This window comes from Eleginops maclovinus, chromosome 4 (genome assembly GCF_036324505.1).
Source record: "Eleginops maclovinus isolate JMC-PN-2008 ecotype Puerto Natales chromosome 4, JC_Emac_rtc_rv5, whole genome shotgun sequence".
NCBI lineage: Eukaryota > Metazoa > Chordata > Actinopteri > Perciformes > Eleginopidae > Eleginops > Eleginops maclovinus.
The window spans coordinates 4,941,365-4,954,299 of record NC_086352.1 but is presented as its reverse complement, the minus strand read 5'-3'; the positions used below and the strand labels follow the sequence as shown (position 1 = coordinate 4,954,299).

General features: G+C 47.1%; 2 protein-coding genes across 2 annotated transcripts; one reads left to right on the top strand and one right to left on the bottom strand.

Moving 5' to 3' along the window:
* The first annotated feature begins 653 nt into the window (after nucleotides 1-653).
* cog8 (component of oligomeric golgi complex 8) lies at nucleotides 654-4,499 on the top strand. The gene is made up of 6 exons (XM_063882241.1): nucleotides 654-975; nucleotides 1,644-1,851; nucleotides 1,942-2,352; nucleotides 2,473-2,868; nucleotides 3,382-3,550; nucleotides 3,701-4,499. The coding sequence occupies exons 1-6, from the start codon at nucleotides 665-667 to the stop codon at nucleotides 4,075-4,077; spliced, it is 1,872 nt and encodes a 623-aa protein (XP_063738311.1). The 5' UTR covers nucleotides 654-664; the 3' UTR covers nucleotides 4,078-4,499.
* Nucleotides 4,500-5,236: 737 nt separating this feature from the next.
* nob1 (NIN1 (RPN12) binding protein 1 homolog) lies at nucleotides 5,237-12,694 on the bottom strand. The gene is made up of 10 exons (XM_063882251.1): nucleotides 12,584-12,694; nucleotides 10,398-10,530; nucleotides 9,568-9,701; nucleotides 9,206-9,283; nucleotides 9,000-9,122; nucleotides 8,625-8,762; nucleotides 8,280-8,519; nucleotides 8,064-8,161; nucleotides 6,442-6,586; nucleotides 5,237-6,363 (listed from the first exon to the last, which is right to left on the bottom strand). Exons 1-10 carry the CDS (start codon nucleotides 12,650-12,652, stop codon nucleotides 6,094-6,096), a joined length of 1,428 nt encoding a protein of 475 aa, XP_063738321.1. The 5' UTR covers nucleotides 12,653-12,694; the 3' UTR covers nucleotides 5,237-6,093.
* Nucleotides 12,695-12,935: the final 241 nt, after the last annotated feature.

Here is a 12,935-nt window from a genome sequence, read left to right as displayed (position 1 = left end):
TTGATCCACACTCCAGTCCTCTCACACCTCTTTCACTGGTTAAGCACTTTTGACTTTTGTTGTTATTTTTCTTTACTTGCTTGTAAAGCGCATTGAGCCCCAGGAAAACCACCATATAAATAACAAGTATTATTATAATTATTATTACTCAGCTTTAAGTCACTTAAAGCTGTTTTATACAAAACACACATATGTAAGAAACTGAGTACAGTAAAATATATACTGTATATATACTATACATTTATTTTTGTGTATTTGGTAAATTGTGTGATTCCTGTATATATATTTAGTATGTGTGTGAAACATTAAGCTGTCTCTGGCTCTTTCTGCAGTAATAATGCATATTTCCCCTCTGTGGGACTATCTATTTGAGGGGGTTTTTCATTGTGCTGTGACTAAATCAGTTTTGTATATTTAAAAAAAGGAAACATAAGAAATGAGTGAGAAATATGTTAAATGTTTGTATTTCTATATATCTTATCTATTTGGGTTTCCAGTAGTTTTGTTTCCAGTGCACTATGGCTCAATTAGATCAAAACATACTGGTGTGTATATTTTGATCATTCCGGTCCACACCCCCTCCAGCAGGTGGCGCTAATGCACCGTCACGCTGTTTGTCACCCGCTATTAGACCGCCAGAAGAAGAAGGACACTATAAACAAACATGGCGGCGGTGGACGTGGAGGACGAGAGTCTCCTGGCCTCCATCTTTAAGGACCGCTTCTCCCCTGACTGCAACTCCTATCTTTCCGAGCTGAGCTCCCTGAGGCTGGAGCAGCTGGTCCGGGAGCCGGAGCGTCTGCAAGAGGACCGGGCTCTGATCCTCCAGCAGACCCGGGAGCTGGCCTTCAGGAACTACCAGACCTTCATCCGGACCGCTGACTGCACGGAGCTCATCTACCGGGACTTCAGCCGGGTGGAGGGCAGTGTGAACCGGCTGATCAGCAAGCTGCCCGGGCTGGGGGAGAGATGCAGGTTAGTGACAACCAGTAACTAACCAGTGACAACCAATAACTAACCAGTGACAACCAGTGACAACCAGTGACAACCAGTGACAACCAGTAACTAACCAGTGACAACCAGTGACAACCAATAACTAACCAGTGACAACCAGTAACTAACCAGTGACAACCAATAACTAACCAGTGACAACCAATAACTAACCAGTGACAACCAGTAACTAACAACCAATAACCAGTAACTAACTAGTAACAACCAGTGACAACCATTAACAACCAATAGCTAACCAGTTACAACCAATAACTAACCAGTGACAGCCAATAACCAGTAACAACCAATAACTAACCAGTGACAACCAAGAACCAGTAACTAACAACCAGCAACCAGTCTTAACTAACAAAAACCATCACTAACAACCAGTAACTAGAGAGAACCGGCTGATCAGCAAGCTGCCTGGAGGGGCAGATTAGAGACCAGTAACTAACCAGTAAACAACAACCAGTGCTTATCTAATGTGCAGATTGTAAACGCAGTGAAGTGAATCGAAAGTTTGAATTGCACAGCGTTTTTATTTACAGGCAGTGTTATTGTGTGTGTGTGTGTGTGTGTGTGTGTGTGTGTGTGTGTGTGTGTGTGTGTGTGTGTGTGTGTGTGTGTGTGTGTGTGTGTGTGTGTGTGTGTAGGGGCTTCATGAAGGAGGCAGAGGAGATCGGGTCGAGCCGGCGGATGAACAGCCTGACGCTGAACCGGCACACGGAGATCCTGGAGATCCTGGAGATCCCTCAGCTCATGGACACCTGCGTCCGTAACGGATACTACGAGGAGGCTCTGGAGCTGGCAGCGTACGTGAAGAGGCTGGATAGGAAACACTCGTCTCTGCCCGTCATCCAGGTGAGATAGCGCCTCAAACACCTGGATGACTCGGAGTAAAGCACCAAATTCTCTGATCTATTCTCATGTCATGTACTTCCCGTCCCTCAGGGAATCGTGCGTGAGGTGCGTCAGTCCACCTCTCTGATGCTGAACCAGCTCCTGCAGCAGCTGCGCAGTAACTCCCAGCTGCCCGTCTGCCTGCGTGTGATTGGCTACCTGCGGCGCATGGACGTGTTCACGGAGGCGGAGCTCCGGGTGAAGTTCCTGCAGGCCCGAGGCTCCTGGCTGAGCTCCATCCTCGCCGCCGTGCCCGATGACGACCCCTACTTCCACGTCACCAAGACTATCGAGGCGTGCCGCGTGCACCTGTTCGACATCATCACGCAATACCGCGCCGTCTTCTCCGACGACGACCCGCTGCCCACCAGCCAGGTGAACGAGGCGGCCATCTTCCACGGCTGGGTGGTGCAGAAGGTGTCCGAGTTCCTGCAGACGCTGGAGAGGGACCTGCAGCGGGGGGTCAGTGAGCTCTGAGTGTGTACACATACACACACACACACACACACACACACACACACACACACAGGACCCCCTCTATCTGACGGCATGTTTGGTTCTAATGTTCTTGATGTTTGTCAGGTGGGGGGGCGCCTGGACTCCCTGCTGGGGCAGTGCATGTACTTCGGCTTGTCCTTCAGCCGGGTGGGGGCGGACTTCCGCGGCCAGTTGGCCCCCCTGTTCCAGCGCACGGCAGCGGAGACGTTCCGCAGCGCCGTGTCGGAGGCGGTGGAGCGGTTCAAGGAGGACATGAACGTCTACACCCTGATCTCCATGCCCTCCGTGCTGGGGGGCTCCATCCCCCCGCAGCAGACCCCCCAGCCCGGCACCCTGCAGCCCCCTATGTCCCTGCTGGACTTCACGCCGCTGGCCTGCCTCCTCAACAACTTCCTGAGCGCCTTCAACGACCTGAGGCTGTGCTGCCCCATCGGCCTGGCTCAGGACGTCAGTGCCTGCCTGCAGGACGCCATGAGCACCGTGAGTCCCACTTCCTGTTTCCTGTCAGCTGTTGTTGTTGTGATAACCGTGATGTGTTTACTTCCTGTCAGGTGTTGTTGTTGTGATAACCGTGATGTGTTTACTTCCTGTCAGGTGTTGTTGCTGTGTTAACCGTGATGTGTTTACTTCCTGTCAGGTGGTGTTGTTGTTGTGTTAACCGTGATGTGTTTACTTCCTGTCAGGTGGTGTTGTTGTTGTGTTAACCGTGATGTGTTTACTTCCTGTCAGGTGTTGTTGTTGTGATAACCGTGATGTGTTTACTTCCTGTCAGGTGGTGTTGTTGTTGTGTTAACCGTGATGTGTTTACTTCCTGTCAGGTGTTGTTGTTGTGATAACCGTGATGTGTTTACTTCCTGTCAGGTGGTGTTGTTGTTGTGTTAACCGTGATGTGTTTACTTCCTGTCAGGTGTTGTTGTGTTAACCGTGATGTGTTTACTTCCTGTCAGGTGGTGTTGTTGTTGTGTTAACCGTGATGTGTTTACTTCCTGTCAGGTGACGCGGCAGGTGTTGTTGTTCCACCGTGCGGAGGAGTCGGCGTTCAGCGGGCGAGAGAAGGACCTCTTCCTGTCGTTCTGCTGCTCCTACGCCGAGAGTCTGCTGCCCTTCATCAACCGCTGCCTGCAGCTGCTCTTCCCCCCCGCTCAGATCGCCCTCATCCTGGGTGAGGAGGACGTCCAATCACATCTCCTGTTAGATATCACAACACACTCACATGTTGGCTTTATGATACTTTAGGAACTGTTCGTATCTCACAGCAGCTTGAATAAACTCCACAGTCTGTTACTGACGAGGTGTGACTGTCTCTCTGCAGGAGTGCCCGTCTCTCAGCTGCACAGGTTCGGTAGTCTGGGAAGCATCGACCTCGCTGACGTCCTGCAGCCTCTCAGCTTCCTGCTGCCGCTCACCGAGCCGCTGCCGGAGAGCCAACTCCCAGACATCTCCTCCGATATCGCTCCCGAACTCAGCGGCCTCACGTTGGGGACGCAGGGAGAGGAAGTGGAGACACCGCAGCAGGAAGTGGAGATGCAGCAAGAGGAAGTGGAGACGCAGGGAGAGGAAGTGGAGACACCGCAGCAGGAAGTGGAGACGCAGGGAGAGGAAGTGGAGACGCAGGGAGAGGAAGTGGAGACGCAGGGAGAGGAAACGGGAGATGCTGAGTATCAGGACGAAAGCTTTTCTCTGGAGTGACGGCGATGACTTAAATCACTCGTATAATAATAATAATCTCCAGCCGGGAGGAACTCGGAGACGAATCACTTCCTGCTGTGGTGACGGGACATTTGAATGATTTATTGGAAATGAAAGACTCTTATTTAAGGTAACGGGGAGTCTGTTTTCCTCTTTTTATGCACCTGCCCTGAAGTTCCAGATCATCTTGAGATATTTTTATAAAGTGTTTTTCTTTTGGCTGAGGTGTGAAGTTGGTGTTTGGATAAAAGATGTGACTTTAACGAGTAATGAATGACCAAATTATTCTCAATGCAATTTATTTGTACATTTTCATGATTATATTCTGTTTGGAGGGTTTTGGAAACCTAGCTGACTGGATTTATCCTCAGCAGGTGTTCACACTTTCAAACAAGTAAAAAAAAAAAAGGCAATAACTCACAGCCTGAGGACTCGTACTTCTGTCTTATTATTGTTAGCCTAGCTTAGCACACAGGCTGGAATCAGGGGGAAACTGTTAGCCTAGCTTAGCACAAAGGCTGGAATCAGGGGGAAACTGTTAGCCTAGCTTAGCACAAAGGCTGGTACCAGGGGGAAACTGTTAGCCTAGCTTAGGGGGAAACTGTTAGCCTAGCTTAGCACAAAGGCTGGTACCAGGGGGAAACTGTTAGCCTAGCTTAGCACAAAGGCTGAAATCGGGGGGAAACTGTTAGCCTAGCTTAGCACAAAGGCTGGAATCAGGGGGAAACTGTTAGCCTAGCTTAGCACAAAGGCTGAAATCGGGGAAACTGTTAGCCTAGCTTAGCACAAAGGCTGGTACCAGGGGGAAACTGTTAGCCTAGCTTAGCACAAAGGCTGGAATCAGGGGGAAACTGTTAGCCTAGCTTAGCACAAAGGCTGGTACCAGGGGGAAACTGTTAGCCTAGCTTAGCACAAAGGCTGAAATCGGGGGGAAACTGTTAGCCTAGCTTAGCACAAAGGCTGGAATCAGGGGGAAACTGTTAGCCTAGCTTAGCACAAAGGCTGGTACCAGGGGGAAACTGTTAGCCTAGCTTAGCACAAAGGCTGAAATCAGGGGGAAACTGTTAGCCTAGCTTAGCATAAAAACAGACAGACTTCTCCAAAAGTTCCTCCCTGGGATTGAAGTATCAAAGCGTGGACACAAAGGAGAAGCTCAGCATCAGATGCAGTTGGAACCTTTATTGGTGTAGAATGGATCATGTTTCTGTTGCTGGTACCGGGCCGTTCTGCAGGTCGCATGCTTTACTGTGTTATACTGAACATGCAGAACCGCTTATTAGGGTTTAAAAATACATCACAGAGCCGGGGGGGGGGGGGGGGTTAAAATATATAATTTAGATTATTCGGTTCCCTGACAAAAATACGTGTTTCTAACAAACTTGTGACCTTCTTGTTTCATATACCCAGCTCCCCTGGCTCTGTAGCACACTCTTTACCCGCAACCAGGCTGGGCACTATTTATAACACATCAACTCATAGGTTTCTGATAACATCCACGTCTTCTCCTGGTTTTAAACTAAATGACAGTTATAGCATGTCATTCTCTAGACTGTTATTGCCTTGTTATCAATTACCCTTTAGCCACTACATCTGATAATGGGGTTATCCAACCGTTTTGGATTTGAAGTATTCTCTCAAAAATGATCACGATATCTGACTTCATATCCTGCAGCCATGATTTCTATTATATATGGTAGTATAATGAAGCAATATATAACTATAGATTATTTAACCACTTTATGTAGTTAATATTTGAAAATAATGAAAACGTAATTCCTGAGACACATTGTGATATTGCCAATGAATAGGTTTTTAGTGCCTTAAGAGAATATTAACACGCTGAGTTTCGGGATGAATGATCATTTATGTGAAATGACTGACTTTAAGACATTACCATATCCAAAGTATAACCGGATATTAAGTCAAATGGTTATAGCATCCATCGCCCAGCCCTCTAATGTCCCAGATGTGCAGTGGTGTTTGGGCCCATTAATTAAATGTGCAGCCCGGTGTCTCTCAGTTCTTCTTCACAAACTTCTTGTGCGCGGCGTTGGGGTTAGCGCGCCGCCGGCCGCCGCCCCCCTGCCCGTCGCGGATCTGCAGGTTAGCGGCGCGGCTGTAGATGTCGTTCTGGCTGAAGGGCGACGCTCCGGAGACGTAGTCCGGGTCGAACACGTTCGTCTTCTGCCGGGCTTTCCGGGAGAGTCTCTGCTGCGGGAAGCGCTGATCCTCCACCAGCTGAGGGTTGTTCCCGTGCTTCCCGCCCTGAGGCAGCGGCAGAGAGTGCTGCAACAACAACAACAACGTAAAATAAATGTAATACAGCAAATCGTGTGTGTGTGTGTGTGTGTGTGTCAGTCTCACCCTCAGTCCTTTGCTGTTCAGCACCTTTGGGTTCTTGGAGAAGTGCATCTGTTTGCTGCCGTCCTCGGTGATGGTGACTGCGATCTTCTTCAGAGTCCGGTTCCCGCAGTGAGGACAGAACACTTTACTCATGTTGCTCGTCGTCCTGAAAGATTTACAGATGTTATCCACTGCTAACACTAAAATGACACCATTTCTTTTATCTCACACTCAAAGAGAAAGACCTCAGCTCAAGTCTCCAAAACTCTGAACACATTCTCAGCTTTGCACTCCATTCTGAATTCACCTTGGGACTTTTTGTAAAACACTGCACACAGTTCTCTCAGGAAGACAGAAATCTGATTCACTTGTTTGCCATTTTCAAAACCCTGCCATTAAAAATGCGACACACATGAACCAGTTAACAAACACACGCACCAAATGACCATAACACCGCTTTATTCTGGACACAATAATCAGGACGCTGGAAAAGACTTCAGGTCATAACTTTTTACAGCAACAATGGAAATATGGACATCGCAGCGAGAGGAAGAGCGAGAGGGAGATCTAGTGATGGAGGTTTTCAGCATGGAGCTGTATGAGCGTCCGCCCAGTGTTCCTCCTCTTCTACGGGCAGTGGGAGAGAGGGGAGATATCCTCTGTGAGGGGGAGGAGGTGCTGGGCCACAAATGTCTTGAATAAAAACATCTCTATATTTTTAGCTCAAAGTTACTTTTCAATTGACTGTATTTGATAGAAAGCGTGTTTGTGTTCTCACAACTCTCCCTGAGGATGCGTGGTGGTGTGTTTAGTTCCAGCTGTATATCGGGGTTACTGCACATATTTCCACAAAGATTTTCAGAACAAAACCAATATGAAAATGCTGGAGATGTTAGAGTAAAAGGGAGGTCGTCGCCAGAAATGTCCAGCCGGCTCGGTACTGGAACCAGCCTACTGGGCTAAAGTTTTCTGTGTACAGGCCACCAGCGCTAACCACTGAGCCATCTGCCAGCCAGATGAGAGTCTTCAGAATGAGAGCAGCAGTGTGTAGATGGTGACAGATCTAGCTTCTTCCCTCCATGTCTGCAGGGAAGATGTTCCTGTTGATGATGAGGCCAGACCCAGCCAGGAGGTCAAAGGCAGCCTAAACATTTCTCCATCTTTTAGAGAAAGGTTTTTGGATTTTTCCTCAAAGTTTTCTTTCTATTTCCTGTCTTTGACGTTGAGCACAGATTCGTTCACACAACTGTACCTGAATGTGCAGTGCATGCATGCAAAATAAAAAGGTTGGTTTCAACTGAATATTTGTGTTTCTGCACATTTTCTTTGGTGCAGAATCCTCCCCACACAGAAAGAGCCCATCAAGATGAGTGCTTCAGACCGATCTCATCCGTGGGGAGTTGGTTGGACAGAGTGCCTTTACTATAAATGCAGTGTGTGCCGTTTGGTGCTAACGTCTGGTTTTGTTAAGTGTGGACGGAGGGCTGGTGCAGTGCTTCGTTTTGCACTTTGAGAGTGTGGTTTTGTGAATTGTGTTTAGTGCTTTGAGAAAATGAGCTGCTTTCACACACAGCGTTTTAGCGATTGAAACAAACCGTAAAAGATATTAAAGTCTGCTGGGGGACTTCATGCTTTCCACTCACTTGAAGCAGGCGTGGCACCTCAGGATGTAGTTCCTCGCCTGTTTGATCAGCATGCCGTTCACGGACAGAACGTGAAGCCCGATCTGGATCAGAACGTTCTGGAAACATGAAACATAAATCCTTTATCTCTCAATGTGCAGAAAAGTCTCACCGCAACAATCGGTGATTTGTTGGAGTCCTCGCTCCAGACACGATGCCTCTTCACTGAGGTGTTACCTGCATGGCGAAGTCGGTGGTCAGACACCCGACTGTGACATCAGCGGGAGCCGTCCAATCAGAGGACTCCAACTTCACCTGGTTGATGTTACTGGGAGTGATCCATCCTCCACCATCATCCTCATCCTCCTCCTCCTCTTCATCTTCATTTTCCTCCTCCTCTTCAGGCTCGTTCTCTTTGTCCTCGTCCTCCGTCTGCAGAGACGAGTCGCCTCTGTGATCTGACACATCGTCCAAATTCTGCAGGAAAACCACAGAATCCCAGTCAGCACCAGAGTCCTAAACCCTGACATGACTCAGCAGCCTGATGCCATCGGATAAATGGGTGTTATTACTAATCCTCACCAGCAGGTGCATCAGGGAGTCGATGGAGGCGAGCGGCGGCCTCCAGAACTGGAAGGCGTTGAAGGCTTCTGAAGATGTTTCCGTCTGTCTGTCCGTCTGCTTCTCTCTGATCTTTGGATCTGAAACCTCCTGAGGATCCTGCAGGAGGACAGACAAAGTCAAAGGCTTCACAGTCATCTGAACAACAGCCTCACACCTTTCACCTGAAGCTTCTGCAGGGCCTTTTCATTTCAAGATCTGAAAGTGAGTGAGTGTGTGTGTGTGTGTGTGTGTGTGTGTGTGTGTGTGTGTGTGTGTGTGTGTGTGTGTGTGTGTGTGTGTGTGTGTGTGTGTGTGTGTGTGTGTGTGTGTGTGTGTGTGTGTGTGTGCGCTCACCAGCAGCTGCAGCAGCTCTCGGTCCACGGTCGGCAGCGTCGGCCTCCAGAACTGGAAGCTGTTGAAGGGATCTCCGTCTGGAAACGTGCGAGTCTGTCGTACAGTATCGCTCTCTGAAGACTTCTGGAGAGGAGAAAGGAACTGAGGAACGACCCAAACAGGACTTCAGATCAGACTTCAGATCCTCGAGAGAAAGCGTCGCTTACCTTTTCTTTGGAGGGTAAGAAGAACCCGGCGACGTTGACCGGAGTCTCCGGGTGGCGCTGAGTGCTGTGGATGTTCACCTGGAACACAAAATATCCACATTAGACCACAGAGGTCTGGAACAGGCTGTAAAACATAACATCTGGGCTGTCCAGCAAATACAGACTCCTACTCAATACTGAACTTATTAGCATTATTTAAGGTCTGAAGCCACTGCATCTTATAGGAGGTTTTGACCATTTTCTGCAAAGAACTTCAATAACTTCAATAACTTCAATAAATTCTGCATCTTTGGGGGAAATTGTGAAAAGGGTTTTTAAATAATTTAGAAATAAGACGACAAATGTTCTTCATAATTCTGTACCTTAACTTCGGGCTCTTTCTTCAGGTGTTTGGACCCGACGTGCTCCAGCTCCAGCTGGTAGGTCAGAGCGAGGACTTTGATGTCGGTCGCCGACAGACTCGGGTAATCTCCGGTCTTCTTAGAGAACTCCGTCACTGAAACAGGAAACAGAGAATTCATCAAATCTGTTGGAAAGATCTGGGTTTTTTAAAGCTGGAATGAGATCCTCAAACAATAACACCAATTTATTAGCAAAATCTATTTATTAAAAAAAGATCAAATCTTTTATTATTTTTCATTCTCACAGAAAAAACGGCTTCCAAATTTAAGGAATACAATCGTATTATCTGAAGGCTGGAAGAAAAGCTACCGGAATAAAACTAAAAACAGTTTAAAAAAGAACAAAACATTAAAAAATACAGTTTATTAGAAAGCCATGACTCAACCCGTCTGATGTGTCAGGGACACAGTGTGATGTGTTCAGGGACACAGTGTGGTGTGTTCAGGGACACAGTGTGGTGTGTTCAGGGACACAGTCTGATGTGTTCAGGGACACAGTGTGGTGTGTTCAGGGACACAGTGTGGTGTGTTCAGGGACACAGTCTGATGTGTTCAGGGACACAGTGTGGTGTGTTCAGGGACACAGTCTGATGTGTTCAGGGACACAGTGTGGTGTGTTCAGGGACACAGTGTGATGTGTTCAGGGACACAATCTGATGTGTTCAGGGACACAGTCTGATGTGTTCAGGGACACAGTCTGATGTGTTCAGGGACACAGTGTAATGTGTTCAGGGACACAGTCTGATATGTTCAGTGTCACAGTGTGATGTGTTCAGGGACATTGTGTTTACCATGTCTGATGTGTTCAGGGTGCGGCTCTTTGAAGTGCAGTTGGTACGGGAGGAAGGCTAAACTCCTCCTAGTCGGTTTGTCTCTGATCTCATCCACCACGTCCTTCAGGGTGTAGATTGTGCTGCCGATTTCCTAAAAACAATTAAAAAATAAACTTTCAAAAATACAATTAAGAATGTAAACCGAAGACCTGACAGAGGTCTCAGTTCAGGGTGCATCATACCATCATGACTAAGACCCTCTGTTGTAAACTTGGATATAGTCAAATCAATTATTATATATCCGGAATAAGGGTTTTTATACAACAACAACAACAACAACAACAACAACAACAACAACAACAACAACAACAACAATAATAATACATTTAAAAAGCGCTCTGTTGTTGTGACGTCACAAATGTAAACACGTGTTTGTTTTGACATATTTACAGACCTGGGGCCTGTACTACGAAGCTGGTTTTCTGGCTTACCGGGGTAACTTCGAGAGTAACTTGGTCACGTGCAGCGTATGTTGCTGGTTAACCCATACTACGAAAGTTGGATATGTTAAAACCGAGGTATGCTGCCATGGCAACATACGTAGGATCCCAAAACTGGTCTTCCCAGTTTTAGTTCTTGGTTAACCCTAGCAGCCTGTACTACGAAGCTGGTTTTCTGGCTTACCGGGGTAACTTCGAGAGTAACTTGGTCACGTGCAGCGTATGTTGCTGGTTAACCCATACTACGAAAGTTGGATATGTTAAAACCGAGGTATGCTGCCATGGCAACATACGTAGGATCCCAAAACTGGTCTTCCCAGTTTTAGTTCTTGGTTAACCCTAGCTTTCCGATTAACCACACCCTATTTAGACACCACTCCTCCACCGACATGTCCCCTAAAGACAATGCCAGCATACCTGGACGATCCGTACGATATAGGCGCGCAGATTGTGAGGGGCTCTCTTCGGAGGGCGAGGGTATTTAGAGACCGCCACAATCCGCTGGCGTACCCGGACGATGTTCTCCATGAAAGATATAGATTCTCAGCTGAGGGAATTCGTTACCTATGCCAGCTGCTCGAGGCGGACGTCTCTAATGTAACCCGCCGAAGTCAGGCCCTCACAATCGAGCAAATGTTATGTCTTTCATTGCGCTATTTCGCCAGCGGACAATATATGTATTCCATCGGTGATGCTGAAAACCTGAGTAAGAACACTGTATGCCGGGTGATACGGAAGGTGGTACTTGCTCTCACTAAACTGGTGGATGCATTTGTTGTATTCCCTGGCCATTTGCCTGCACGTCAGATAAAAGAAGGGTTCTATGCAATCGCTGGTAATATGCCACTAATCTAAAAATAGGTAATTTGCACATTTCATAATTGTGACTGGCAACTGATTTGACTAACAAAATATCTAGGTTTCCCAAGAGTAATTGGAGCCATTGATTGTACGCACATTCCTATCAGTGCACCCCAGTCGCGCCTTGTTTGCTGCCGCGGTGTTGGATTTAGCAGCCAGGGTCGGTTTATACTCTTCATAACTCCTCATTATGATCTCGCATTCCTCTTCTGTGAAATAGGGAGAGCGCGCCATGATCGAGAGTGTTTTTTTGCGCTGGTACCACCCCTTTTATGTGAACGCGCAGTAACTCTGGTTGAGTGAACACAGGTTCAGCTGATCAACTTCATAATCAGCGTCGTAGTACCGTTTAAGACCAATCAAGATGTCCAGGTTTAGTCAACCCCGGGTTACCGCGGAAACCCTGAGTTAGTTCTAAGTAGGTTGAACTCCGTTCGTAGTACAGGCCCCTGTAATGAATGCGCTCTAAAGGTAAATATAGCAACACTATAATGAAGTAAAGACTCAGTTTTAATGATCACCATCCTCCTGTTCGAGTGCAAAATGACGTCATGAAGGTAAACTTGGATTTTGACATCATTTAGAGAATTATAAACATTATAAATCCTGTCTAAAGTCAAACATAACAAAATGAAGTCTCAGTTTCAATGTTTATCCCGTTTGGATGTTTGGATGTTTGGATGTTTACCCCCCCCCCCCCACCACCATGCCTCCTCTTCCTCTGCGGCCTTTAGCTCTCTCCTCTCCGGCCTCAGACCCGGGTCTCTACCGGATCCCCTCTCACCGGGGGGGTCGGGTCTTGATGTAAAGGTGTTTCTGGATCTGATTTAAAGTCTGTCTCACCTGCAGAGGAGCTTTCTTCAGGAACGCTCCAGCATCTGCGACAACATGCGCAACCAAGGTAGGCGCCATCTTGGATCTGTGACGCCGGACAGGGCCGACCAATCAGAAGAGAGGAAACTTGATGCGTTCAGGAACTCTCTAACTTTCGGAGATTTATCAAAAAGAACTGTTTAAATGTTTTTACTGATATAAACGTAATATTTCTTATTGTGTTCATTGTCAAAAAATATACTTTAAATCTAAGAAAACATTATTAAATAAGGATGATAATATGGTAAAAATAAAAATAATGTCTATTCTTTTCCAATTTGATTTTTAATAAATAAATATAAAAATAAATAAACATGAGAGT

What these genes read in the sequence shown, in the direction of transcription:
- cog8 (XM_063882241.1), top strand. Translation starts at nt 665, where the DNA reads ATGGCGGCGGTGGACGTGGAGGACGAGAGTCTCCTGGCCTCCATCTTT. An exon ending in TGCAGGACGCCATGAGCACC is followed by an intron (nt 2,869 to 3,381) that starts GTGAGTCCCACT and finishes ACTTCCTGTCAG; the next exon opens with GTGACGCGGCAGGTGTTGTT. An exon ending in TCAGATCGCCCTCATCCTGG is followed by an intron (nt 3,551 to 3,700) that starts GTGAGGAGGACG and finishes GTCTCTCTGCAG; the next exon opens with GAGTGCCCGTCTCTCAGCTG.
- nob1 (XM_063882251.1), bottom strand. Translation starts at nt 12,652, where the DNA reads ATGGCGCCTACCTTGGTTGCGCATGTTGTCGCAGATGCTGGAGCGTTC. An exon ending in CCACCGACTTCGCCATGCAG is followed by an intron (nt 8,162 to 8,279) that starts GTAACACCTCAG and finishes TCATGTTTCCAG; the next exon opens with AACGTTCTGATCCAGATCGG. An exon ending in TGAACAGCAAAGGACTGAGG is followed by an intron (nt 6,364 to 6,441) that starts GTGAGACTGACA and finishes TTGTTGTTGCAG; the next exon opens with CACTCTCTGCCGCTGCCTCA.